At 33.2% G+C, this 26,803-nt stretch overlaps 1 protein-coding gene across 1 annotated transcript; it reads left to right on the forward strand.

Moving 5' to 3' along the window:
• On the forward strand, positions 1 to 26,381 carry LOC149485486 (tubulin alpha-1A chain-like). Its single transcript, XM_089700313.1, has 10 exons — positions 1 to 83; positions 12,716 to 12,938; positions 21,395 to 21,567; positions 21,821 to 21,949; positions 22,369 to 22,539; positions 22,881 to 23,084; positions 23,920 to 23,975; positions 24,189 to 24,285; positions 24,806 to 24,918; positions 25,632 to 26,381. The coding sequence occupies exons 1-10, from the start codon at positions 81 to 83 to the stop codon at positions 25,813 to 25,815; spliced, it is 1,353 nt and encodes a 450-aa protein (XP_089556439.1). The 5' UTR covers positions 1 to 80; the 3' UTR covers positions 25,816 to 26,381.
• Positions 26,382 to 26,803: the final 422 nt, after the last annotated feature.

The following is a 26,803-nucleotide window of genomic DNA, read 5'->3' on the forward strand; positions in this document are numbered from 1 at the left end:
CCCGGTGCGTTGCCTAGCGAACTCGCCACGCCAAAACCGCTCTTATCGTTCAAGACTTGACAAGACTTTACTTTAGCAACATGGTAAGTTATTTTTTTTAGTTAGGGTTGATAAAAAAAAATATATGAAAATAGGGTTCAAAAAAATATTTATTTATTAAATAATATTACTTAACGAGTCTTTTAAATTTTTCAAAATCTAGAGCAGACTTATATAGGAAAACTATAAAACTGGCGAAATAATTATAATAAATCCGTATCCATAAATTAATTTTCTCTTTAATTGAGAAAAGCTTAAAAAAATGTTTTATCATTACTTATATTATAGTGTAGATTTAAAGTAATATTTAGGTGCTCTACTATGCTCTACCTTTTAATTTTATTTATAAGAAAAAAAATATTTTCCTTTCTTATTGACCTTACCTATATCATTAACTAAATTCATCTAAAATATTAAACTATGTACTTGTATCATTTGTATCTTAGAATATGTATGTGCTATAGTAACTTCACCTTATGAATTAAATTCCGCAATAGGTAGGTAATATGTATAATAATTAATAATATTATCGATCGATTTCAATCGATTCGTAAATCAATGAAATAATATTCATTTAATTTGCAAAACTTCACTATTTTATTCTGTCATTTACATCGGAATCTCAATACCAATTTCGCGTTTGACTGATCAAACTAATTTCAACCAGCCGTAAAGCTTAATAAGTTTATTACTTATACTAAGATGTTAGTTTTATTTGATGCCAATTGAAAAACAATATTAGTTGCCGACCGTAGTTGGAATGAAGGCACGGTAAAAATTATTTTGAGTTAGTAATTTTATTTTCTTATTTTTAGCCTAAAATTATTAAAATAAGGAAATAAATCACTAAAGCAGTGAAAATAACTTTGTTATTGTATCTGTCAATTCAACAGCGTTTATAAACGAAGTTTATTTAATTAAATACATGTTAATTAATTATTTTAACCAATTTAATACCCGCGATTTAATTTTGATATCCTCGCTCGTTCGTTTAATTTATTTTATCTACTTTTATTTTCTGTACCGATTTACAGATTAATGTTTTGGTTTTAATTTTGACATTACAAGTGTTATATCTATTAAAAAAAAAGACGTGTGGTACTCGGGGACTGCCGCGGTAAAGCATAGCATGCGGCATGCCTTCCAGCCACACCTCCGAGCCCGTCGGAGTGGGCAGCATGAGGTTTTTCCGTTACGGAATTTCTCGATTCGGTCCCCGCGCTCAAGGCGCGCGATAGAAGCTATGCAATAGCTTAAAAAAAGTTCAAAGTCTGTCCCTGAAGCTTTGCCAAGTTTTTAAAGTCCATTCATCCTAGAACAACTCTTACCAATTCCTTGATCCTTTGTTCCTTGAAGCATGTTTTATTCAAGCCGATAAATATTAGATCGGGAATAAGCAATTAGTTCCCGAACACACAATGCATACAGACAGACTTCGTGACAAACAATGCAGCTATTGTTTATCCAACCGCCTTATTGAGGGGTTCACTATATACCTATGTACAATAAATCGGTATACATATAGAGTGGAGAAAATAAAATAAAAAATCATTATAAAGAATAGAAAAATCTTTTTTTTCGAATTCATGTTTGTACTCAGTACTTTTTTATGCCGCTTGATATTATAAGGTAACACATCAAAAAGTTTACCGAATTATTTTTCAGTCGTTAGGAAGAACTTTCATGCAATAACTAATTATCTATTAATTATTTATCCATCATCACTTAAAAAAAAATTAACAACTAAACTTATTGATGCTGTATTCCCAATACATTTGTCTTTCCATCCAGATTATTATTATGTAGAGTCGAAATCACAGGTCAAAATTATTAGATAGTGTCCCATGCAAAGCGTAAATCATTTTAGTGGTGTTATTTTTATACTGGCAACATTATTCAACTTCCTGCAATAAAAAAGAAATAAAAATGTAATTTCAGTATCTCACCACAGATAAAACCTAACTGTACTTTACAATAATTTATTGTCGCGTGAAAGCATTTAATCAGTTTTTGCAAGACATCGACACATCGATATAAGTTGTATACAACACGTTTTCGGTCAGTGCAGTGACCTTTGAACGAAGAATTGGCAGGAAAATATTTGACAATTTTATTGTTCGGAAACAGCTTCCAACTTTCGAATCGTTCCGAAATATTATAGAAAAAAAAACTCTATCTTCATTCTTCATTATTCTGATTCCAGTAGGGAAAAGAAAGAGGTAAAAATATTAAAAAATACATTTAGGGTAGGTTAAGCTATATCATAGAAAACAAATTTTTATGCTGTTTATAGATATTTTTAAATACATGCGATACAATTAAAACAAACTCTCTGGTAGCCGTACCAGCTTTTATATTCAGCTATTTTAATCAATTAAATAGATATATAAATACACATAATACGTACACCACAGACAATACGTGGGTGTGAGCTTATTAGATTATCCATACCTAAGAGGCTAAGTTATTATTATTAACTATTACAGTAGCACGACTTTGTCCATAGAAAACTTCAATATAATATTATGGACGTTCCTACATAATACATTACTATTATTGATATTGAATTAGGTGTCAAAGAAATATCGATAAAGTGTTTAATTTACTACAAATAAGCTTTTATATTGCGTCAAGTTATTTGCCAAAATAATTGAGACTGGGAAATAATATCGATCAATTAAAATGCTGTCCTTTTTTAAGAGATTATTATTTTATTATAATCACATTAAAATAACGTGAAATATCTGTTACATTTTTTCAATTTAATATTTTTCTAAAAATTGTGTGTAATTATTTGAACAAGTTTACTAGTGATTCCACTGAAAGCTCATCACATCACAGTAGAGCTATCGCCAAAATATCAACAAGGTCGTATTTTGCGTGACTTAATAGTTAATATCATAAACCGTGCCTTTATCTTCTTATATATAAAAATGAATCGCAAAATGTGTTGGTAAGCGCATAACTCGAGAACGGCTGAACCGATTTCGATAATTCTTTTTTTATTATATTCCTTGAAGTACGAGGATGGTTCTTATGTAGAGAAAACGTAAACATGTACCACGGGCGAAGCCGGGGCGGACCGCTAGTAATAAAATATATGTAAGACCTGCTAACATTAAATGTGATAATAAAGTACGTTATTAGCTCTTATTTTTTTACTCTATCTTCGCGATTTGTCTAGAATCAAGAGATCTTTTACACATAGGTATAGGTACGATATCGTACATATCTGTCGATAGCGAGAAGCTACTTTAATTTGTACTGTGTAGTAATTAAATTGTAATAAAAAATGCAGATGCAAGCTTGAATTAACATCTACTAATACATACCTCGTATGTATTTTAATATGTATGTAATTAGTTTTTGGAAGCTTCGAGTGACGTCACCAGCCCCTCCCTGTGACTCATCCCTATTTGCATGTCACTCGGGATTCAGTTACAATTCCACATATTTATTCAGTGGTTATCCGTTGTATCCACTTTACGAGGTTTTTAACCTCTGGATAGTTGGGATATGTTATTGGTATACTGAATTATTGAAAAGTTTTTAATTATTTTTAAATGCTAGCGTTTTTATTTATGTTATATCATCTGATAAGCAACTTTTTAGTTTATCTATATTTTTATAAATAGAATTAAAAGACATGTTCTCGTAAATATCAAAAAATCTTCTCGATAAGATGATATTTTAAAATTTAGTAACAGTATATTGCAGAAAACTAGAGACAATATTAAAATTTGAACTAACTATATACATAATTAGTAACATATTGTTACGTATTATTTGCAAGTGAACAAGTTAATTTGATCAGCCGTATGTAGTGTAGGCAAAATATAGATGTTTTTTGTTACAATGATTCAGAGTTTCAAGAAATCAATGTCTCAAATTAAATTTAGTCTTACGAAGAAATCCTTATTCACTTTGTTTTGATATTCTGCGTTATTTGATTCATTTTCATTATTATACAATGTAAACAGACGGTAACCATTGTATTTTATTTATTTTTAAACCATTATTTCATTGTGTATCTTCTTGGTAGGTAAATATGACATAATGTTTAATACCTACTTTACTTATAGGTAGGTATTAAACAATATGTCAGTTTTTTATAAATCGGGATCATTTTAACATTTAGATTAGAATCTATTGGATAATGATATAGCTTCCTATTGCATAGATTGATCATTCGATTCATCGATGGATCTTGGAGAAAAAAGTGACTGAAAATACATAAACCTACGAACCTATCGTTATATATATGTACAACCTACTACCTTATACCTTTTTAGTTTTTACACCTTCATATATTTCAGAAATTACAGCAAAATTTACATAAACATAACATTATTTTTTCATAAAATAAAACAAGTTGAAAATAATATTTTAGCGACCAGAAATAACTCTTGCGTTCCAAAAATTGTAATTTTTTTCACTCGCCTATGACTACTGTGTAAAAAAACTACATAGCGTTAGAATCAAAATGTTCACGGCAGGCCAAATCGCACAATTGTTATTATGAAATGTTTTTGCCGTTTTTGTTAGCAGGCGTCTCGTGCCGGACAAAAACCACAATGGGTGTTGGTAGCAACGTTGTTATGAAGTATTTATACCACTGAAATAGTAGCCTTATATCATTATCCTCTTTTTCACAATAATATTTTATTATTTTTATCTTAATAACATTTTGTCTCATAGGAGATCAATAAGTGTATTGATATATTACGACTCTAGGTACCTAATGTATGTCAAACTAAACTTTGTTACTGTAATTATGAAAATAGGTTCACACAGTAGAGACTTAGACATTACTAGGGAACTCATAAACACTTCTAATAATTAGGTAGTTATTAGCTGTAATAAAATCAATTCAGTATTTGTACAAGCACTGCGTTATTAAAATCTACTGCAGATTGAGTAAAAATAAATAATTTATCAAATTTACGTAAATAATACGAAAGCTTAAAGATCTCTTGCCCATCCACAATGAACAATTACTCATTAAATAAGTTAACTTGTAACTGATCAACAATGAACTATTTTTAGTACAAATCAAGAGTATCTATTTATAACATTCCTGTAATCCACCAAATAAAGTGTAAAGTTCGATTCACTATTGTAGGTTTTTATTAAGTTTTTTGTATTGTTACTCCGACGTCGGAATTAACTGAGTACATTGAACTCGCCTCTATAACTTGGCTTGCAGTAATGTAGATTTTGATAGCGATTTGTTCCTAGACATTTCTGCATAAAACAATGATGTGTCGATTTAATTATAGATAAATAAACGTGATTTATTATTTTAATTTATCTGGATAAGTGCTAGTTAAGTTGCTTTAGGTAATACGAATATAAACTTTTCGTCTCAGATAGATATGCAGATAAAAATATAATAAAATTATCTCTATACATTGAGATATATATATACTACGTATGGAGTAGACACCACGAACAAAATCTGTGCGCCATTTTTTTGCTCTAACTAAGTTTTAAAAATTATTATCTAGTTAGGTACTTAACGATGAAAGTTATTCCTTTGCACTTTTCCGTATTATTTGTATTATTTGTGCAATATCGTAATACACACGAAGGCATGTTTGATGCGTTTCACTTTAAAACCATTAAAAAATACCGCTCAACATACGTCACATGACGTATGTTGAGTGGAACATAAGTGATGTAGGCGGTGTCATCTCCATATTAATATTATCTCAATGTCTCTATATTGCGATAAAACTTAATCAGTAGGTATACAAAAAGAGCAACTATGGATTTTCTTACCGGTTCTTCTCCATATATATACTGCTTTCCGAATCGGTGGTAAATGTTAAAAATATGTAATGACGATTCGAAAGTGCTTCTATAAGAAGTCTAATTGAATAAATAAATGTTTGAGTTTGAGTTTGAGTTTCCACTATATTTCTTGATGTATCGTCAAAGTTAGTAACATTGAATCGAGCTTAAAGTTTTATAGCGCTCTCCCTTAGTGTTTATAATTATACGAAATAATATTCGTCTTAACACATATAATAATATAAATACTATACTAGTAGTGTATACGTAGTATATTATTATTAGTCTGTGCTAGTAGTCTAACTATTGCAAAAAATAAGTATGTTTTAAAGAGCGTAGAAATACTCATGTAAAAAATACAACTAGCACTAGGGAAGACCATTAATTTCGTGTAAATAGGTATACCGATAACCTGGTTGGCTGGACGTTTTCAGGGCACCTACAGGAAACACTGGATTTAAGTCACTGCTGTCTAACATGCTATTTAGTATTTACTAGCCTTGTTTTAATCTAGGATATTATAATAATACTTACTGTATTCCAGATTGTAATATAGTATTTTATATAGGTATTTTGTTTCAATAATAATTATTAAATAGGTACTTACATAATAATATCCTGATTCGAATCACATTGAAAACGAATATTGCTAATCAGTAACTAAACAGTTAAAATCTACTAATATTATAAAGCTGAAGAGATTGTTTGTTTGTTTGTTTGAACGCGCTTATCTCGGGAACTACTGGTCCGATTTGAAAAACTTTCGGATAAATGGCCTATCTAAGGCCATTTATCGAGGAAGGTTATAGGCTATATATCATCACCCTACGACCAACAGGAGTGGAGCCACGGGGGTGAAACCGCGCGGAGCAGCTAGTAAATTATAAAACAAAATCTATCTCTAAACTAGCAATATAAATTTAAAAATTATACCATTATGTTATCAAATACCTACTAGATTTATGCAAAAATTCCCTTACTTCAGACATTCTAGGCATCCAAAAACTACACTCTCCGTTCCCAAATAAAAAGCCGTAATATTTGCTTACGTAAGGGTTTGTAACCCTACCTCTATGTAGGGTGCTTCGCCCCAGCGGAAAGGGCTTTTAGGGCATCGGAAGCGTATGTACTAAGTACACTGTTAGACCTAGGGAGTGCTCTTATTACATGAAGGGCTTTGTAATGAGTCTAGGTAGGATGAAATGAATTTTTGACAGCCCTTCTCAATGCATACGATAATTAATTTATTAGCAGAGTAATTAAAATATAAAGTCAAATTAATATATTTGTTATATCCTACTTTATTGTTGCTATTAAATCAATCACACACATCATAAAAAACGATTACACGATTAATTGTTACGATTAGAAAAGTCACTAATCATGTTAATTCACAAACCCAATATTCGATACTACACTAAAAATCTTTCAGATATAATTAATGAACACAACTTCAATGACGTGTTTTCAGTCGTTTAAATCGAGTCAAGGGTCGCTTTGTTAATATACTTGCCATTCATTTAATAAAAGCAAAGCCAAGTTTTTACTCCTTTAGAGAAAAAATGTGCTGACTCAGACTCATTTATAACAGCGTTAGCTCTACAGTCATTATTTTATGATATTTTATACAGAATAAATTCGTAATTTGTTGCCATAGAAACCTTTAAAATGATTTTTTGTTTCGTGAATTTCATTTACCATTAATCTTATTTGTATTGGCGCCTTAAAGTGGTAAAAAGTTAAAAACGATTTCCAGAAATTTCTAGTCATCGTAGTCATTTTACATAGGCCATTAGATATAAATATTATATGTTTTAGTACCTACCACGAATGTAATTTGATTTTAAGTGTACCTACCTACGATTATAATGTTCACGCAGCATGTCAACATTATAAACTTTATCCTCTTTTTTCAATTATCTTACTTGTTATTAAAATATTATAACCGTGATTATGTATCATTCATACTAATAAGACTTCAAATTTACTTAAATTATACTTAAACTTTAAGGTCTCTCTGGTCTTTAAATCATTTATAATTTCTTGTTATAAAAAAAAAGTTGAAATTGATATTTTTGGTTTTATGGCAATGATATTTTTGCTTTTTTTCTATTCTTTATAAATTTATAAAAAAATAGTTTCCTAAATATGACTATAATAGCAATATAATAGTAATAAACTAATTTTCTTCACAAGTTATATTTTATCCAAGAAAAAAAAGTAAACTTCTCATAATGAAACTGCCTTCCGATAATGTCTGATTTAAAAAATCGCTCTTGTACATAGCACGGTGTGGTACCACGGATATCATCAATCAATGTAGAAACATAATAGGCTAAGTTACTGTGCCAAATTAATACCTGGATCTAGGTTAATTTGATTCTTACGATCTAGTGTCAAAATTGTGGTAAATTATGCTATTTTGGAAGTTCATTTCACCGAAATATTTGGAAATAGAATTATATATGTATACATATTATACATATTATAAATCTCGTGTCACAATGTTTGTCCTCAATGGACTCCTAAACCACTTAACCGATTATAATAAAATTCGCACACCATGTGCAGTTCGATCTAACTTGAGAGATAGGATAGGTTTTATCCCGGAAATCCCACGGGAAAGGGAAATATGCGGGGTTTTCTCTGAAACGCGGGCGAAGCCGCGGGCGGAAAACTAGTAGAATACCTAGACCGGTATCTATTGACTTTAACGTCCATTTTATGTCATGGTAAACAAAATAGTTTTTCCAAATAAGAACTCTCAAAATAATGCCTTCCAAAAAGTAGAGTTGTTAAAGAAAATTGATGTCATTAATTGTGAAACAATTGACAATAAAGATGTATTTTTAAGTGTGTAATCGTTTTCTTAATTGAACAAGTGTGGGTGTTTCCTTTTTGGAAATAAATCGATTGATCTGCATTAAAATTGTTAAACAATTTGTTTCTAATGTAAATTTATGTTTCGTTTGTTAACTGACTTGGTAAAGTTTTAGTTTAGTTTTCAGTGTGACCTTTTTAGTTTCAGTTCAGATGTTATCTTTGAAGCTTTTAGTATACCTAATATCGTAATGGTTTTGGAAGTATATTTATGAAACAGATGACTAAACTTTTCAAAGATGATTTTAATATCATTACAAATGTTTAATTCAGATCAATAAATCTCCAAGTAATACAGAAGGAGTTCCACTTGAGCGGGTATAAACAAAGACGGATTTAGCAGGCCGCTTGTTGCGCCTGCGCAGTCAATGAAGCATTCCCATAATATTGGGCCATTTCCTTTCAATTGTATTCTTCTAATGTTCTTTTAAAAGGAGCTAGAAGGAGTGTTTGATATATGTATGGAATTATAGGTATTCGCCCGCTTTGTCTAAACCCTAATAAATTACGTACAATCAATCTTGCGTAGTTTTAAAGATTTTAGCTTATAAAGCGACCTACGTAAAAATGGCTTAATGTTGTCTAGGTCGATTGGTATGTATCAATTTATCATACTTGTTACAGTAACATTGGGACTTGGGTTATGAGTAAATGAAAATATCAAAAAGAGATAATGCATTTTTTATTACTTAGATATTTGCACAATCTCATAAGTTCTGAATAATTATAGAAAAATAAGGTATAAGCATTTTTTAATTCCTATTTTCAATACCTGCTAACTAAAAAATGCACGTAATACTTTAAAATGAGGATGTATTACTGAAAATATCCATATCAAAGTAATCGATACTGCACTATAATTGAAAATAACTCCACTCCTACCATCTTTGCGTGCATCAGTAACAAAATTATCGTATGACATGAAAGGGGAAAATCCCTGGAAACAGAAAAACAAAGTATATATGCTTCATATGAATAACTAGCGGTCCGCCCCGGCTTCGCCCGTGGTACATATTTCGCAATAAAAGGTAGCCTATGTTCTTTCTCAGGGTCTAAAGATTATCTGTGCCAAATTTTATCAAAATCGGTCCAGTAGTTTATGTGTGAAAACCATACATACATACATACTTACATACATACAAACTTTTCCTCTTTATAATATTAGTATAGATTTCATAGATTCCCATCTATTGGTATTCATTGTATTCAAAAAATGTAAGCATTTATCCAAACAACTTGAAAGTTTGTTTTTATTTTTGAAGTGAAACTTCTTTATCGGGGTTGGAAAAAAAAATAGTGTAACATTTTTTAGTTACGCGTGACATTTTTCCGTCGCGCCATTTTTTCTTATCCCTACCACGCGTGATTCGACGTATTTATGTAAAGTTGCATATAGTAAATTATTTTTTGAAAAATAAGGTCATAAAGAAGTTTCACTTCTTACGTGTGTACACTAGTACACGCACACATTTTTTTTTCGATATGATGTTTAACAAAATTGTGGGTATTATTCGTTTAGAAATCTAATTTTAGATTTTTTTTATTCTAAATAAAATATGTACTTATATTATTTCAATGAGAAGACGTGTTATTCTTTTAGATAGCTTATTAACGCTGTACGCTTATCAGAAGATAGAAATAAGTCGCAGGTAACTATTGATACATGTGATATGAAACCAGATAACCAGCTGCTTCACCAAGCATGTCCGTGTGTTCATGTGTAACGAATGATGTTGTTACATTAATAGCTCGACCAGACTGCATCCATTTGAGATTATCTTCGAAAATCTGAGAAATATGCGTCATACTGATGAATATTTTTGTCCTTCGCTTTTAGTTTGTAAAGTCTTTGGTACCGACCTTTCTCCGTTTTAATTGTTTTTAAGCTATTGCATAGCTTCTATCGCGGGCCTTGAGCGTGGGGACCGAATCGAGAAATTCCGTAACGAAAGAACCTCACGCTCCCCACTCCGACGGGCTCGGAGGTGTGGCTTGAAGGCATGCTATGCAATAGCTTTACCGCAGCAGTCCCCGAGTGCCTCGTCTTTTTTTTTCTTCTGAAATTGAAACTTCCTTTTGTTATGTCTGAATGTCATTACTTAAAAGATACGTACATAGAAAGGTACATAGAGTGAGACTTGCTCTATGACGAATATATGCAAACTTTGGTACGTCAGCACTGAACATAAGTTTTGAAAATACCTTTAAGGTTATTTTTCATCACAATAAGTTCATCGCTTTAATATACAGGGTGTCCCACTATTGGTATACTAAGCGCGAAGGGACTTGTAGTTTTGCATACACTGATCACGTAAAAAATACTTAAACAACAAAATTACGCCAAAAATTTTTTGCTTAATTTTTCCTTATAATCCATGCTTTCTTCTCTAGCTTCGCGCAGCCGGCATATACCGCTTCGCTAATGTGAACATTTTGTCTATGAAAACATAATCTTAAACGATAGCTCACGTTCGGGTGGCAAAGTTGATCGGGTTGCTTGTTAGGGGTGTACACATAGAGTTTTAAAAATTCATCTATTGGTCAAAAAAATTCGTCTGGAATTTTATAAGTATTTTTTACGTACTCAGCGTATGCAAAACTATAACCTACTTGGGGCTTAGTATACCGTTGCTGGGACACCCTGTATAGACACCTAACAATAAAATAAAACAAAATGCCAGTTTTAAGGCTTTACAATTATTATCATCTTTCCCATACTTACACGCAAACTAATACCGTATTCACTCCATTCCACATTTATGATAATCATAAACATATCATGACAGGCAATTCGTGGCTGACACGGCGTTTTTCAGTCCTGTAATGGAAGTTCATTGAACTTAACCCTAATTTTGTGCTTTACAAATTACCGTCACGCACGGAACGATTAGCTTTGAACAGCTGATGTATAGATATTTTCTGTAAAGTTATTGCGTGTAATGACATAGAATGACCCGTTTTTATGTCAAAGTTCATGTACTAAGTTGTTAGGTCTTTACTTAATTATGGACGATTTGTATCTAAAATTTACCTCGGTATTTTAGTCAACGCTTAATTATTTAGTTAACCCGAATTTTCAGATTTCAAATTCGGGATTACATACAAAGTTATAGATTACAAAAATAATAACTAAAGAAAGCTTTAGAATATATTGTCCTTATAAGCTCTATTGAAAATTGATACACTTAATCCTATAGTTTAAGATAATTCAATAGGATTAATTATAATTACATTCAACATACACATACCGTATTAAATCCGGAGAAACTGCTATAAAATGTAAATATAAAATATTTCCAATGAAAGTGTTTGTGCATTAACGTGATTAACATATTCTTATGGTCTGCACGTTTTCCGCCCCATTTCATGCTAAATGCATTTGCATTCTATTCCACTTTACTATTTCACTTTGAATATTTTCATTTATAAAGTATATAATTGTTTGTACACATGGGAATATAGTTCGGTGTGAAATGTATGTGTGTAGCCTATAGTCAGTTTGTTAAATAAGGTATAGCTTGGCCGATATCTATGACTTTAGTTTCTATCCTATAAGGGCTGATTTTTCAATTCTTGGTTAATACTTATTCGTCGAATAACATACAAAACTACCATTTCAAAAATGTATTCTTTGGCCGTATTTGACAGTTTATGGGTGACATTTCAATATTATCGTGTAATACTTTATTGGGCGGATAAGTTTTAACCATGGATTGAAAAATCGGCCCTAAATAGGATAATATAGTTAATAATAATAACGGAGAGATACAAGTAATATGATTAATTTAATTAAATATAATATTATCTATTATACAGATTTACAATCTTCAATTAATAATTATGAAATTATGTATGAATCAAAATTACTGTCGCCTTACATTTTTCACAATACTATAACTAATACCTATTACGACAACCTTTTCAACTACAACAAATCTTGTTCACATATCACCAACAATAAAAAAGAGCCTCCTCAATACAACAAAATATTATTTGCCCATAGAGGGAATGCATCTCAGTCCACATCGGGCAAGCCGGCGTGCAGATCGGCAACGCCTGCTGGGAGCTGTACTGCCTGGAGCACGGCATCCAGCCGGACGGGCAGATGCCCTCCGACAAGACGCTGGGCGGCGGGGACGACTCCTTCAACACTTTCTTCAGCGAGACGGGCGCGGGCAAGCACGTGCCCAGAGCTGTGTTTGTGGACCTGGAGCCTACTGTAGTCGGTAAGTGACAGATGCCCTCCGACAAGACGCTGGGCGGCGGGGGCGACTCCACGTGTTTCGACGTGTTGAAACACGTTCTTCAGAGAGACATGATTTTATAGAGCAATATTTTGCTATTGACGGTTTTAAAAAGGGTTCTTATAAAAGAAAATCAGTTAAAAATTGGCATATAAAAAATTTAGATTTTGTACTTACGTGTTCGGTCATTGGAGCCTTTTTCTTTTTACGATTTGACACAATTTTATAAGTCTCTAGTAAAATAAAATAAACCAGTTTAAGTTGACTATAAATTATCATCTACAATCATCTAAATGAAAAAAAAAATACGCATCATCATGAATAATGATTTGTAAATCGAATGTAACAAAAACTCAGAATAAAATTAGCTTTCTAAGCTGAGTGCGCTGTAATAATCATGACCACAAATAACTTGCTATTCTGTAGTTTTTATAGTTTATCCTGGTACAACAAAATATAATCAAAAAATCTGAATCAAGTCTTAACAATCTACAAAAATAAATAAGCAAATTTATTTATTTATTTATTTATACATCTTTGACTTACAGTACAAAACATACCAAAACGCACAAAGATAACAATTATTACAAAGTTTGACTTAAAAATAAGGTACAATTAGAGACAAACGATACAATATTAACATTAAATAGGTCCACTTCAGATTTAGCACGTAAAAATTTATTTAACAAATTGAGTGCATGATGGGTGGGTGCACTCCAAGCGGCTCGCGTCCGGAGCAGGCTCTCCGCGAACAGCGGACGCGAGCGCCACTGCACGGAGCAGCTCGGTGCCCACACACCACAGGCCCCCAGTGCCACGGGATTGTCAATTTTGCTATTTAACAGCAGATAATAATGAACCATAAGCGCGCGCTCGCGTCGTAGCTCGAGTGTATCCATTCCAACCATCCCCGTAACGTACAAGGATGGATATAAGTAGGGATAATATCCATACATCTTCCGGAAAAGGCATCTTGAGAACTTACGTTGAATTTTTTCAATCATTAACGTGTAAATTTTTTCATGCGGGCTCCACACGATAGCGTTATATTCAAGCTTACTACGTACAAACGCATAATAAAGGCTAGTGATAACAGTTTTGTCATTAAAACGAGCAGTCTGCCTAAAAATAAATCCAAGGGCTTTATATGCATTATGGCATAAATCAATTATGTGGTCATTAAAACTTAAGGAACGATCGAATAATACGCCTAAATCACGAATCGAATTCTCTCTAGCTACAATCTTATCCAAAACTTTATAGTCATAGAGATGTGGGGATTTACTCCTAGTAAAAGTCATTACTTTACATTTTGCCTCATTAAGATCTAAACGGTTCATTTTACTCCATTCGCAGACGCTATTTATATCGTTTTGTAATGCCTGACAATCCTCAATACTTCCTACAGCCAAATATAATTTTAGATCGTCGGCAAACATAAGACACTGGGAAGAACTAATAACATCTGGAAGATCGTTGATCATTACCAGAAATTGAGTAGGTCCGAGGGTACTGCCTTGACTGATACCAGAATTGATGGCATATGGATCTGAACGATAACTACCAAGTTGTACAAATTGAAAACGATCCCGGAGGTAGTCTGCAAAATATTTTACCAGCCTGGGAGTGAAACCAATCATAGAAAATTTGCGCAAAAGGACGTCATTATCTACGCGATCGAACGCTTTCTTAAAGTCGAAATAACTGACATCGATTTGTTTTTTCCGATCTAAGTTTTTAGAAGCGTAGTCGACGAAATTAATTAAATTTGTTGATGTTGATCTACGGGCACGAAAACCGTGCTGACAATCCGATAATCGACATCTTATTTGTTGTGAGACGTGATTATTTAAAATAATTTCTAGTAGTTTAGCAAAAGTAGATAGCACCGCGATAGGTCTATAGTTCTCAATGCTCACTTTGGAGCCACTCTTTGGAACCGGTGTAACACGCGAAGTTTTCCATACGGTAGGATACGTATCTGTTTGGAGTGACAAATTAAATATGTAGTGAAGAGGTTCAATAAAAATTGATATACAGTCTTTAATAATGAACGGCGGTATATTATCCGGACCTGCTGCCGAATGCGGTTTAAGGCGCCGAATTGCAAGCTTTATATCAGATTTTGAAATGTAATCTATAGAAATACGTGATGAAGCGACGCCGGATACAAGCGAAGCCTCCTTATAATCAAGTTTTGGTTTTTCATTTAAAAATACTGATTGAAAATATTTAGCGAATGCATTTGCGGCGTCCATACCACTTACTTTAACACCATCATAGTCATATTCGATACGCAACTTACTAGATGACCGCTGCTCCTTTACAGATGCCCAGAATTTCTTGGGATCGTCTTTAATGTTGGTTTCAATTTTTTTTATATGGTTCTGATAAGCCTGATTGATAAGTATTTTTACTTTACTTCTATAGTATTTAAACATTTCAAGGTTATACTGTAGACCAAACTGCTTATATTTTTTTAAATTAAAATATTTAATTTTTATATTAGTAACAACTTCCGTAGTGAACCACGTCGGATAAGTATATCGTGAACTATTCATAGCATGTCTCTTTTTTGGGACGCATTTATTGAAACAATTAAATAATTGTGTGTACAATCTATCTACGGCACTATTTACACTAGTACAGGAATAAACGTCATCCCAACGCAATGATTGTATGCACGCATATAATTCATTATAATCTGCTTTACGGAAATTCCATTCATTTAATTTACTACCAGACCGTACACATGAATCGTTTATATTGTAAGTCCTTAAATATGCTAATTTCACCAACAGAGACGGATGATAACTGTCAATGGGGACAAGTGGTGGTGTGTCACTACTTACCTGTAATTCCCTGCTACTGGCATTACTTAATACAAGGTCAAGAATTCCACCCATCTTATTCTTAATAGTATTATACTGATGCAACTTACTGAAGGAAATCATATTATTATATTTATAAATAACATTTTTTGATGCTGAATTTAAGTTAAAATCGCCAAATATTACAATTTTATATGATGAGAAACGTGTACTTAATTCTTCTAATATTTTAAAAATATCATAATAAATGTCCTCATTAGAACCAGGTGGTATATACAACACACACAATAACATTTTAATGCCATTGCGTTTTACCGTGGCTACTGTAATTTCGAGACAATCAGTACAACTACTTATGTAATTTTTAACACAAATATTTTTTATATTATAACAATTTCGAATAGCTAACAATACACCACCCCAACCTGAATCATTACACCGATCTTTACGCAATACAACATAATCGTTTGGAAACAACTCTGAGTCACACACACTACTATTTAAAAAAGTTTCAGTTAAAGCATAAACATCGTATTGTTCACTTAATATAGAATTCTTACATACATCTAATTTTGTGCGCAAACCACGCACGTTTTGATAAAACATACAAATAGTTTTTAATTTAGGAGTTTTGTGTCGTTTTACGGTTGCGAAATCCACTACGCCATGGCTTTATGTGCACATCCTCCGCCCAATGAATAGGCGACATATAAGTGTCCAAATTTTTTGTGGGAACTGTCAACTTAAAGGATGCATAGTCACCACGCGAATTCAATTGTTCCACCAAACATTTATCATTTGGGCAAATACATAACAAATGTTTTATAATTTGTTCGACTGTAGTACCTTTTTTTAAATAATAGATATGCAAGTAACTTTTACGTTCGGACGCCTCCAATGACGTCGAACCGGGCGCGGCCGTACCACGAGCTACATTTCTCGCCTCACGTCGAACTCGACGAGGCCTCACGTCGACCCATTCCGTTGTAGCCCCGACTCCGTTACGGTCGTCCGAACCATTGGCATCTACGAACGCGTCTTGCGAGTTCTGCGTGACTTGCGTAGCACACGTAGTAGGGGTGATCTCGCCGTCAGTGCCGCTCGGCGGGGACGGAGATGCGAGCGGCAATGTCTTCTTCCCTGCTCGCACCTTGGGCTTCGCGACGTTGATAGTCGTAAGCGCACGAAGACGAGCATCGCGAAGTGGCCGCAGCTTAGAGTTACCCTCTTCATCATCACACTTTTTATTTGGTGAACTCAAATGTACCGTCGGTTCTCGCATTTGTTTACTTTCAACAAAATCTTTTATAATCAAATTCTGTTCTAGAATAAGCGTTTCTAGTGAAGTTACTTTATCTTGCAGATGTAACACAGTCTTATTCAACTCACGAATAACATTTTCCAAAGTTTTGTACGACATATTTACAGATTTTATTTTTTAAAGTAACAGCTGAGCGAATGCGTTAACCCTTGCAAGCGCGCGGGGGGAACTACTAATGTCTCTCTGTCCAGAATTTTTTTAATAAATTGTTTAGCGAATTTACAGATATGATTGGTTTTTTAGTAACATCAATCATTCGGTATTAAATTATTATTATTAAATGTAAATTGTTATTTGCTCATATTTAAGTACCTACCCTAATAATAATATTCGATTCACATTTCCTAAAATAGTCCGAAGCTTGAAGCTCGAATCACACGAGTGTGCTCTTGAAGTAAGAACTTATAAGTTAGATAAGACGACCATTGAACTCTTTCAAGAGCGGCTATTAGAGTAACGTGTCATTACGTCTATATTCCGCACTGTACTTACCTAAATCGACAATCTGGCTGATAGGGCTGCCAAAATAAAGTTTTTGAGAAGGAACATGAAAAAGCTTCCAAAAATATGTTTTATTCGAAAACATTTTTATGTTTTAAACGTTTCATTTGCTATGTAGGTATTATGTACATAAAACCACATATTAATAATTTACTGAATTTTATAAAAAGGAATTATTTAAAGTAATTTGCTGTTTAAAGACTTAAATTCAATAATTGTATCATTAGCTATTTAATTTCGCCAAATAGTCAACTTCTACATGAAAACAGCTCTAAAAAACAATACTTATTATATATACTTATTATATATTAATGGTGACAACCCTATAGCCACGTTATAACTCATCAAATTGCTATTTCCATCACTCGAAGCACAAATATAATCCTGTCGATCGAAACATTGAAAATGTTCACAATTAACGATCAAATTACAATGTTTTGCTACTACAGTTACAGGGAAAATTGTTTTAGTGGTGATGGCGTTATTACTTATACTAAGTCCGTTTAAAGGCGTTTAAAATCAAATAGAAAAGAATTATTTTCACTCTTTTTTTCAAAAAAAAAATATATTTTTATCATATACATTTGAAACAATATCCAGTTTTATTCCAGTAGGTAAAATGTAGGATATTTTTCTATTTCAAAATAACATGGTACGGAACCTATGGGCTATGGTGCCTTGGTTTGGTATATGGCATAGTAAGTATGTACATATAGTCTTAAGTCTGTGGTACCTACCTACGCATTATTATTCAGTATTCACTATTGACTGTGGTTAATCATCACCTATAAAAACGATCAATGTATGGCTATTCAGGCGTAATTGTTATAGAATTAATATAGATTATAATTCAATATGAAATAATAATAAAGGACTATTATCTAATATCTATGGCGGCATAAACCGTCTAGACGAAATGTATTACGATGTTTGCCTGAATAAAAATGTCGTTCATGAACTAAGGTAGGTATATATATTCAGGAACGATTTTCCATCCAATTTCGTCAGGCTGTATTCGTTTCCAATAATATTACCTATATATTTGAATAAATTATATTATTTCTAGTTTGAAACAGTTATAAAAAAGCTTTTAAGAAAGCTTTCAATCCACGTTTATTTCGGCCAACTTTCAGTTTCACATACTTTATTTCTTCACAATTTACTTATGTATATAGAAAAAAGTTGTTCACATTGATTGTTAGATTATTGACATGAACATAACATTACATTACACATTAAGAAGTGCGATTTTTTGTAATTATAGGTATTTAATTTAACACTAGTTCTAACGTCGCGTCGGCATTATACCAACCCACGCCTAAGATTCTCAGAAGCAACAAATAACAATACAAATACTTGCGTGTCAGATTACGCCTACAAAAAAATAGATGACCAATAACAATTACGACTGTATTTGCTTCATTTCATACAATATCATGCGGCTATGTATCAAATAATTTGCACACATACAGGATATCTAATGCTATGTTCTATTGTTCTGCCGCCCGTCTACCCGTTACATGGTAAGACGATGAGATTTTGCAGACGTCTGAAGAAAATTCTTTAAAACGCGATTTTTTTATACTTAACGTTTAAAAATGTTTTATATTAAATAATATAAGTTGATAGTTGAAACTAAGAATACTAGCTGCAGCCTCCATTCAATGTTTTAATAATAAATAAGTTTTTGAAGGCGCTTTGAAACTCTTTCGAATAGCATTTTAAATGTATTTTATCACAAACACAAAGTAGAATACCGAAACATTACGAACTTACATAGCTTATTTAACTTCACATTGTTCAAGACCTCATTCCCAGCTATTTAGGTTACTTTACTCATTTCAGTCTAGATTGAAAATTCACAGAAACGGGAACATGCCTGCGGGGCAGAGCGAATACAAGCTCAAAGAACTTAAATTTTCATGAGATGAAATCAAACTTGCCTTGTTCCCCGTCCGATTAGGGCCCTTCTGGCCTCCTCCACTCAAGCGACAGCTCAAGCCGAGGTTCGTGGTCCCCGTCAAGGGGGGACGCCCTTGTGCATGTCGCTACCAGGGTGAACCTTCAGTTCACCCCCGCGTCCGCGTTAAAATGTAGAAGCCCTTCTGGCTAACATTGAGAGACACAAAAAAAAAAAAAAAAAAAAATTGCCTTGTTCTTAATAAGATGGTTTTGTTTGACTTTGTATTGAAGGATAGGACTTTATAGTGGCTTATATTGTACTTATATATAGTAGCCTGACTTTGTAGATAAATTAATGTTTACATAGAAGCAAAATATTCGGTCTCCTTTGGTAGATAACTATAAAGAAAATTCTGTCTCTCCAAACTTCCATAATTTTAGAATCAGAAGATCACATATTTTTTTAAACATAGATATATATAACATTTCAATATAGAAACACAATAAAAACAAGAACTTTCATTAAAATCATCCCTTTAATTTAGGGACCCCTATTTTATTTATACATGACTAAGTACCGAGTCCCAAAAATAATGAATCGTCTCAAGGGCTGAAACATAAAACGAAAAGCTACCCTCCAGATAGGGGAGACTAGACATAGACAAACATCATGACAATACACAAAGAAATTAATAAACTGTTTTTTTTTTTTCAACTTATGCAATCTAACTAATATTATGAAAAGGAATGTAATGAATAATGATTGTTAATTAACAAGACTCAATATGTAAGACCGTCAGATACATATTAACAATTTCTGCTGTCTTAGTTTTTATTATTATATGATATAATCGATGAGCTTTTAGTTATACGCCTATCGAATAATAATTTGAAACACACTTGAACGAAACAACGAAAGACTGCTAGACTTTTAAATGTTTATGGTAGCGCCTCTACACTTTATATTAGTTATTAATTATAACATGGATAATTAAATGTTGCTTTCCCTGTTTCTAAATCAATAAAAGAATTGCAAATAAAAATGCACTAAAAGCCAGTAGGTAATCAACACAGGCCCGACAAATCCAATTACGCAGTCTGCAGAACATTCCACCTCATTAACTGCCACTTGACTTTCTGATGGAATCACTGTTTTGGTCGCTTTGCCCACATGTGCTGGTCGTTAGTTATTCCTGGTATTTGCTAGAAGGGTTATAGATATATCTATACTAATATTATACAGACAAAAGATTTGATTGCTTGTATTGAAAAGGCTCCGAAACTACTGGACCGATTTAAAAAATCTTTATCATGATAATCCTACATTATCCCTGAATAACATAGGCTTTATTTTGTGATGTTTTTATCCCGGGTCAACTCGTGCGGATCCGGGACGAGAGCCTAGTCTGTGATATATTCAAGCTATTGTTTAAGTACCTAGTTGGTGCAATTTCTGAAGGGAAGTTAGATCTGTGATGAAAGTTTAATTTAGAAATGCAGTAACTTGGCTTTCTGATTGATTTGTGTACAGACATTCTAATGAAGTTTAATTGCATTGATTGAGTGCAATACTTAATTAACCTTCGCATTATGCTTGCTATCCTTCAGATTTTGCATAGTTATGTCTGATGTACCTAATAATGAAATTTCTTTAAGAATGTAGAGCTACCATTAATTCACACACACAGACACTCATTAATATTGACAACATGTTTAAGGCGTATTCTTTTTAGGTATACGTTCTATTTCATTTTTTATTCAGCTTCACGTAAAAACGACAACTAATCATCATAATATTATCATCATCATACCAGATCGCTCTCTAAAATATAGACCCCTTTAAAAACCGTTTCTTTCTTACACACAATTTTTCCCACGTCTAGACGAGGTCCGCACGGGCACCTATCGCCAGTTGTTTCACCCAGAACAGCTTATCACTGGCAAGGAAGACGCCGCCAACAACTATGCGAGGGGACACTACACCATTGGCAAGGAGATCGTTGACGTCGTGTTGGATAGGCTCAGGAAACTCGCTGACCAGTGCACTGGACTTCAGGTTTTTTAATTTACCTATTATAATCCTTAAAGCTAAGTTGATTTGTTAATTAATTGTTTCTGCATTCAAATGGTATCGAATATTGTCGTGGATTTCAAATTTTGTAACATAACACATACATATACCTATTACATATAACGTAGAGTCCTCCGCCGTTGTCGTGGAAATAAGAATATTATATTATTTTGTTTTTGACAACGCGAGTAAATCCGTGGGCGGAAACTAGTAACTAATGTATTATCTCTGTGTCTAGGGATTCCTGGTGTTCCACTCGTTCGGTGGAGGCACCGGCTCCGGGTTCACGTCCCTGCTGATGGAGCGCCTCTCCGTGGACTATGGGAAGAAGTCCAAGCTGGAGTTCTCCATCTACCCTGCACCACAAGTAAGTGTAATAATTTGTATTGTGAATATAATTTGTTAATTTAATTTTGAAGATAGTTAATTTTGAATATGTCCCCGTCTTGTCACCTTCATCTAGTTGGATCTGCTATTTGATTGAAAGACTAGTGTGTAAATTGAATGACGACATTAAATTGAATGACTAGTTCGAACATTAAATTAACAAGTATCACTCATTTGTTGGATTGTAACATAGCCCTTTGAACAGAGCGGATATAACGCTCGGCATGTTGTTGAATGACTAGCGTGTTCATTGAAAGACGACGGAATTTACTTTTTCCCAGCATCCACAAGAAGACGGTTAGGAGCAGACGGCCGTCTTCTTATTTCCACATTACCCTAGAAAATCACACCCAAAAAATTTTATTTACTTCGAAATTAACGTCATATATTTTACTCCAGGTATCAACAGCAGTGGTAGAGCCCTACAACTCCATTCTCACCACGCACACAACTCTGGAGCACTCAGACTGCGCCTTCATGGTCGACAACGAAGCCATCTATGACATCTGCAGACGGAACTTGGATATTGAGAGGCCGACGTACACCAATTTGAATAGGCTTATTGGACAGGTAAGATAATATGATGATGTACATGTTGTGTGAAAAATAAAATATTTAAAAGGTAGAGATTTTTGTTTTAGAGCAATTCATCGAGTTTTTAGTGTTGTTAAAACTATTGGAATCTCTCAATCTCATTAAAAGCTCTCTATCCATCATTAGACTAAATTTGTCTCTTATCGTTTTTATTGATAATTGTCATAACAAAAATCTTCTTTTTTTCACATGACACCTTAGGTTAGCTTTTATCATTACTCTTTAAACATAAACATTGGAATCGTATTATAATTCGATTACATTACTGAGTATGCCTTGTTACAATTCCTTAACAAATTTACACCACTATTCCTCAGATCGTGTCCTCCATAACCGCGTCCCTCCGCTTCGACGGCGCCCTCAACGTGGACCTCACGGAGTTCCAAACGAACCTCGTTCCCTACCCGCGGATACACTTCCCTCTCGCCACGTACGCGCCCGTCATCTCCGCGGAGAAAGCGTACCACGAGCAGCTCACCGTCGCTGAGATTACTAACGCGTGCTTCGAGCCCGCTAACCAGGTAAGTCATATACAGAAAACAAGTACTTATTGTCAAAAACAATTGAATTGTTATTTGAATTGCGATTACCAGGATAGTCAAAAGATAGAAAGATTGATAGCTTGAAAGTTTAGTTCGAGCTGGCTTACTAAGCAAACAAACTGCGACTCTATTAAATAATAGGAAGCAGATAAGCTTTGAACCCTTTTTATTCTTTCACATTGATAATAGCCTCAAGACCTATAAGTCTGTCGAGACCATCAATATCTTAGCAAAATTGCTTTAAAATTATACTTTTATTTTTCACAAATGAAGCTAGAAGCTCACCATACGATTGTGCAATAGGTAGATCTTTTTTTTTTAAACGATGATAAAATAACAAAGAAGTCATTTTCTCAAGAATACCATACTCTATGAGAAAGCTACAAAAACATTCAATATACCTAAGCTTGGAATAAAATATGCGCAATGCAGGTAGATCCTTATGCAATATTAATTCCGCTGGCGGGGATCCAAAGCGTCCCTCATAACTTTTATGACGTTCTCCAGATTTCGAGCCTTGTACTTGTACTTTAATGATGCTTTAGAAATTTAATTTAGCTCGGAATATAACTGCGGTAAAAGGAAATTTAATGGATAATTTATTCAGTCGACCTATGTATGAATAGAATACGACTTAGTTAGATTAGTTTTGTATCGTACCTAATATAGTTTGAAATAAGTAACTTTATCCTGAAATAATAAATTGATATTGGCTATAAAATTAAAAGGTACTGATTGAAAACTCATGTTTGTTGTGTAATTAGATTCTTTGTATGTCTATTAGATTTGATTCAATTTTGTTTTGTAATCGCAGATGGTAAAATGCGACCCACGTCACGGCAAATACATGGCGTGCTGCATGTTATACAGGTTTGTACCCTAATCCTTATTGAATAAATATTGATTAACTAATTTTATAACTATGAAATGTTTAACAATATATTATGGAGTATGTTTTGTTATTTCATAATGACAACTGTATGCTTAAATTAACTTTGCTAATTTCGAACTTAAGGAAAGATTTTTATCTTCAGCCACTTTAATTAGTATATTATTTAACTGTAATAAAATGATTTTCAACAGAGGTGACGTAGTACCAAAGGACGTGAACGCAGCCATCGCGACCATCAAGACCAAACGGTCCATACAGTTTGTGGACTGGTGTCCCACTGGCTTCAAAGTGAGTGTTTTTTAATTCTCATGTAATTTGTGAAAATATATCGAACATTCAAATTTTGTAGGTACACTTATCAAGAATTGATGTAATTGGACAAATATTTCATGAGTTTATCTTATATTAAAACGCCTTTTTTTTTACTAGAATATATTTATTCTTTTCAAAAGTAAAACGAAGGCATTACATAAAGTTATATATACAGATCTACCATCGATAGTAGATAATGTTAGGTACCATTATCAATTAGGTAATTAAAAAAATGTGTGCGTGTACTAGTGTACACACGTAAGAAGTGAAACTTCTTTATGACCTTATTTTTCAAAAAATAATTTACTATATGCAACTTTACAGAAATACGTTGAATCACGCGTGGTAGGGATAAGAAAAACATAGCGCGTAACGAAAAAATGTCACGCGTAACGAAAAAATGTTACACTAAATTTTTTTCCAAATCCGATAAAGAAGTTTCACTTCAAAAATATTTTTCCTGAATTAATTTCATATTCATATAATTATCATATAGGTGGGCATCAACTACCAGCCACCGACCGTGGTGCCGGGCGGCGACCTGGCCAAGGTGCAGCGCGCTGTGTGCATGTTGTCCAACACCACCGCCATCGCGGAGGCTTGGGCCAGGTATGTTTACATTTTTTAAGCTATTGCATAGCTTCTATCGCGGGCCTTGAGCGCGGGGACCGAATCCAGAAATTCCGTAACGAAAAAACCTCACGCTCCCCACTCCGACGGGCGCGGAGGTGTGGCTTGAAGGCATAGCATGCAATAGCTTTACCGCGGCAGTCCCCGAGTGCCACACGTCTTTTTTTATTTATAGGCCAAGATATCTGTTGCTCTTCGTACTTTTTTTTAATGTATGAAATGACGATGTAATGCAATGTAATTACTAATTATGTACATATATTTAGAAGTATGGTTGTGAAGTAAATGTCAGATTGTCGTGGTAAAGTTTTATTCTGATTAAAAATTTACCACTTTTCATTCAAAAATATAACTAGAATTATTGAAAAAAGCTTTATGGTGTAGTGTAAATAAAAGCTCGACAAAATGGTTTTAAACAACTTTATTAGATATACAATTATTACAATTACAAATTCCACATGGTATTGGTATAAAATAAATGCCTTCTCATTATAGGAGTGCCCATGACTTGGATCGCGCGTGCATATGTTCACATTAATTAATAAGATTCAAAGCTATATAACGAAAAAGTTTCATCAAAATGCGTCCAGTAATTTTTGCATGATAATTGGATAACAAACAGACTTCCAGTTTTATTATATCTTATACCTAGATACTCAAATCTGTGTATTAAAACAATGTCTTTTCCACAGGCTCGACCACAAGTTCGATCTAATGTACGCAAAGCGCGCGTTCGTCCACTGGTACGTTGGTGAAGGTATGGAGGAGGGAGAGTTCTCTGAGGCTAGAGAGGATCTCGCAGCGTTAGAGAAGGACTATGAGGAGGTCGGGGTCGATTCCACTGAGGGGGAACTTGATGAGGATAATGAGTATTAGAGGGGAGGGTGTGATGTGCGATTTATATGAGAAGATAAAGGAATGTTTCGTAGAGAAAATCGTGTCTATCGGACTTGTGGTAGAGATCTTAAAAGCTGTCTACAAAGAAACTGCGGTAGTCTGTCTCTAGGTCTTTTATAGTATCGTATGTTTTATATATCATTATTGCATTGTCGATTCCAAACGTTTCAAGATACATTTGAAGTGTAGAGTGGTTTTCATAGATTCCGTTTCTTAAGTGTCTTTTTTTAAGATACCACCACTACCAATATGAAATATTATCGATTAAAATCAATAAATCGCACATCACTACAAGTTTGACGTCTGACATCCACCATCAATGTTGCCAGCAATAAAATGTTTTATCAATTTTCTACTAAATAAGTAACAAATAATAATAAGGGTAATATGAGCTTGTAAGAATGCTTATTAACAGTACAAACTTTTGAAATATAATTTCCATTTGAAATACAAAGTTTGTATAACTGTAACATTGTGTGAATTTATTTGCGGTATGCATTTATTAATTATAGAGATCGTGATAATGATTAGATTTAGCTTTTTAATTTTTATCAAGCTAACTTATAGATTTTTTATGTACTACAATATTGTATCAATATTAATTTATTTTAAATGCACAATAAAAATTTACACTTTAAATTTCGTTGTTTTATTTTCATTCCCTTTTATGGACTATGGGGACTATGACTATATTATTACTAGGGGTTATTCCAAAGATCTAGAGCAGTTTATCTTCATAGCAAACTTCAGCAAAACTAGTTCAACAATTTCGTGCGTGCCACAGATATTCAAAATACTCATTCAAAAAATATTTTTTATAAGAAGGATTAAGGGTGAATTATTATGGAATGAGAAAGAAAACACATATAAATATTAAAATTTCCTAATTTATTTACAAAGTTTATTTGAACTACACAAATGTCTTAAAATTAAAAGAAAATTAATAAGCCTTTATAAAAACTTTATT

Source organism: Colias philodice, chromosome 10, assembly GCF_061535455.1.
Source record: "Colias philodice isolate Cphi_HAF_F1 chromosome 10, ilColPhil1 Martin Lab GWU primary, whole genome shotgun sequence".
NCBI classification, from domain to species: domain Eukaryota; kingdom Metazoa; phylum Arthropoda; class Insecta; order Lepidoptera; family Pieridae; genus Colias; species Colias philodice.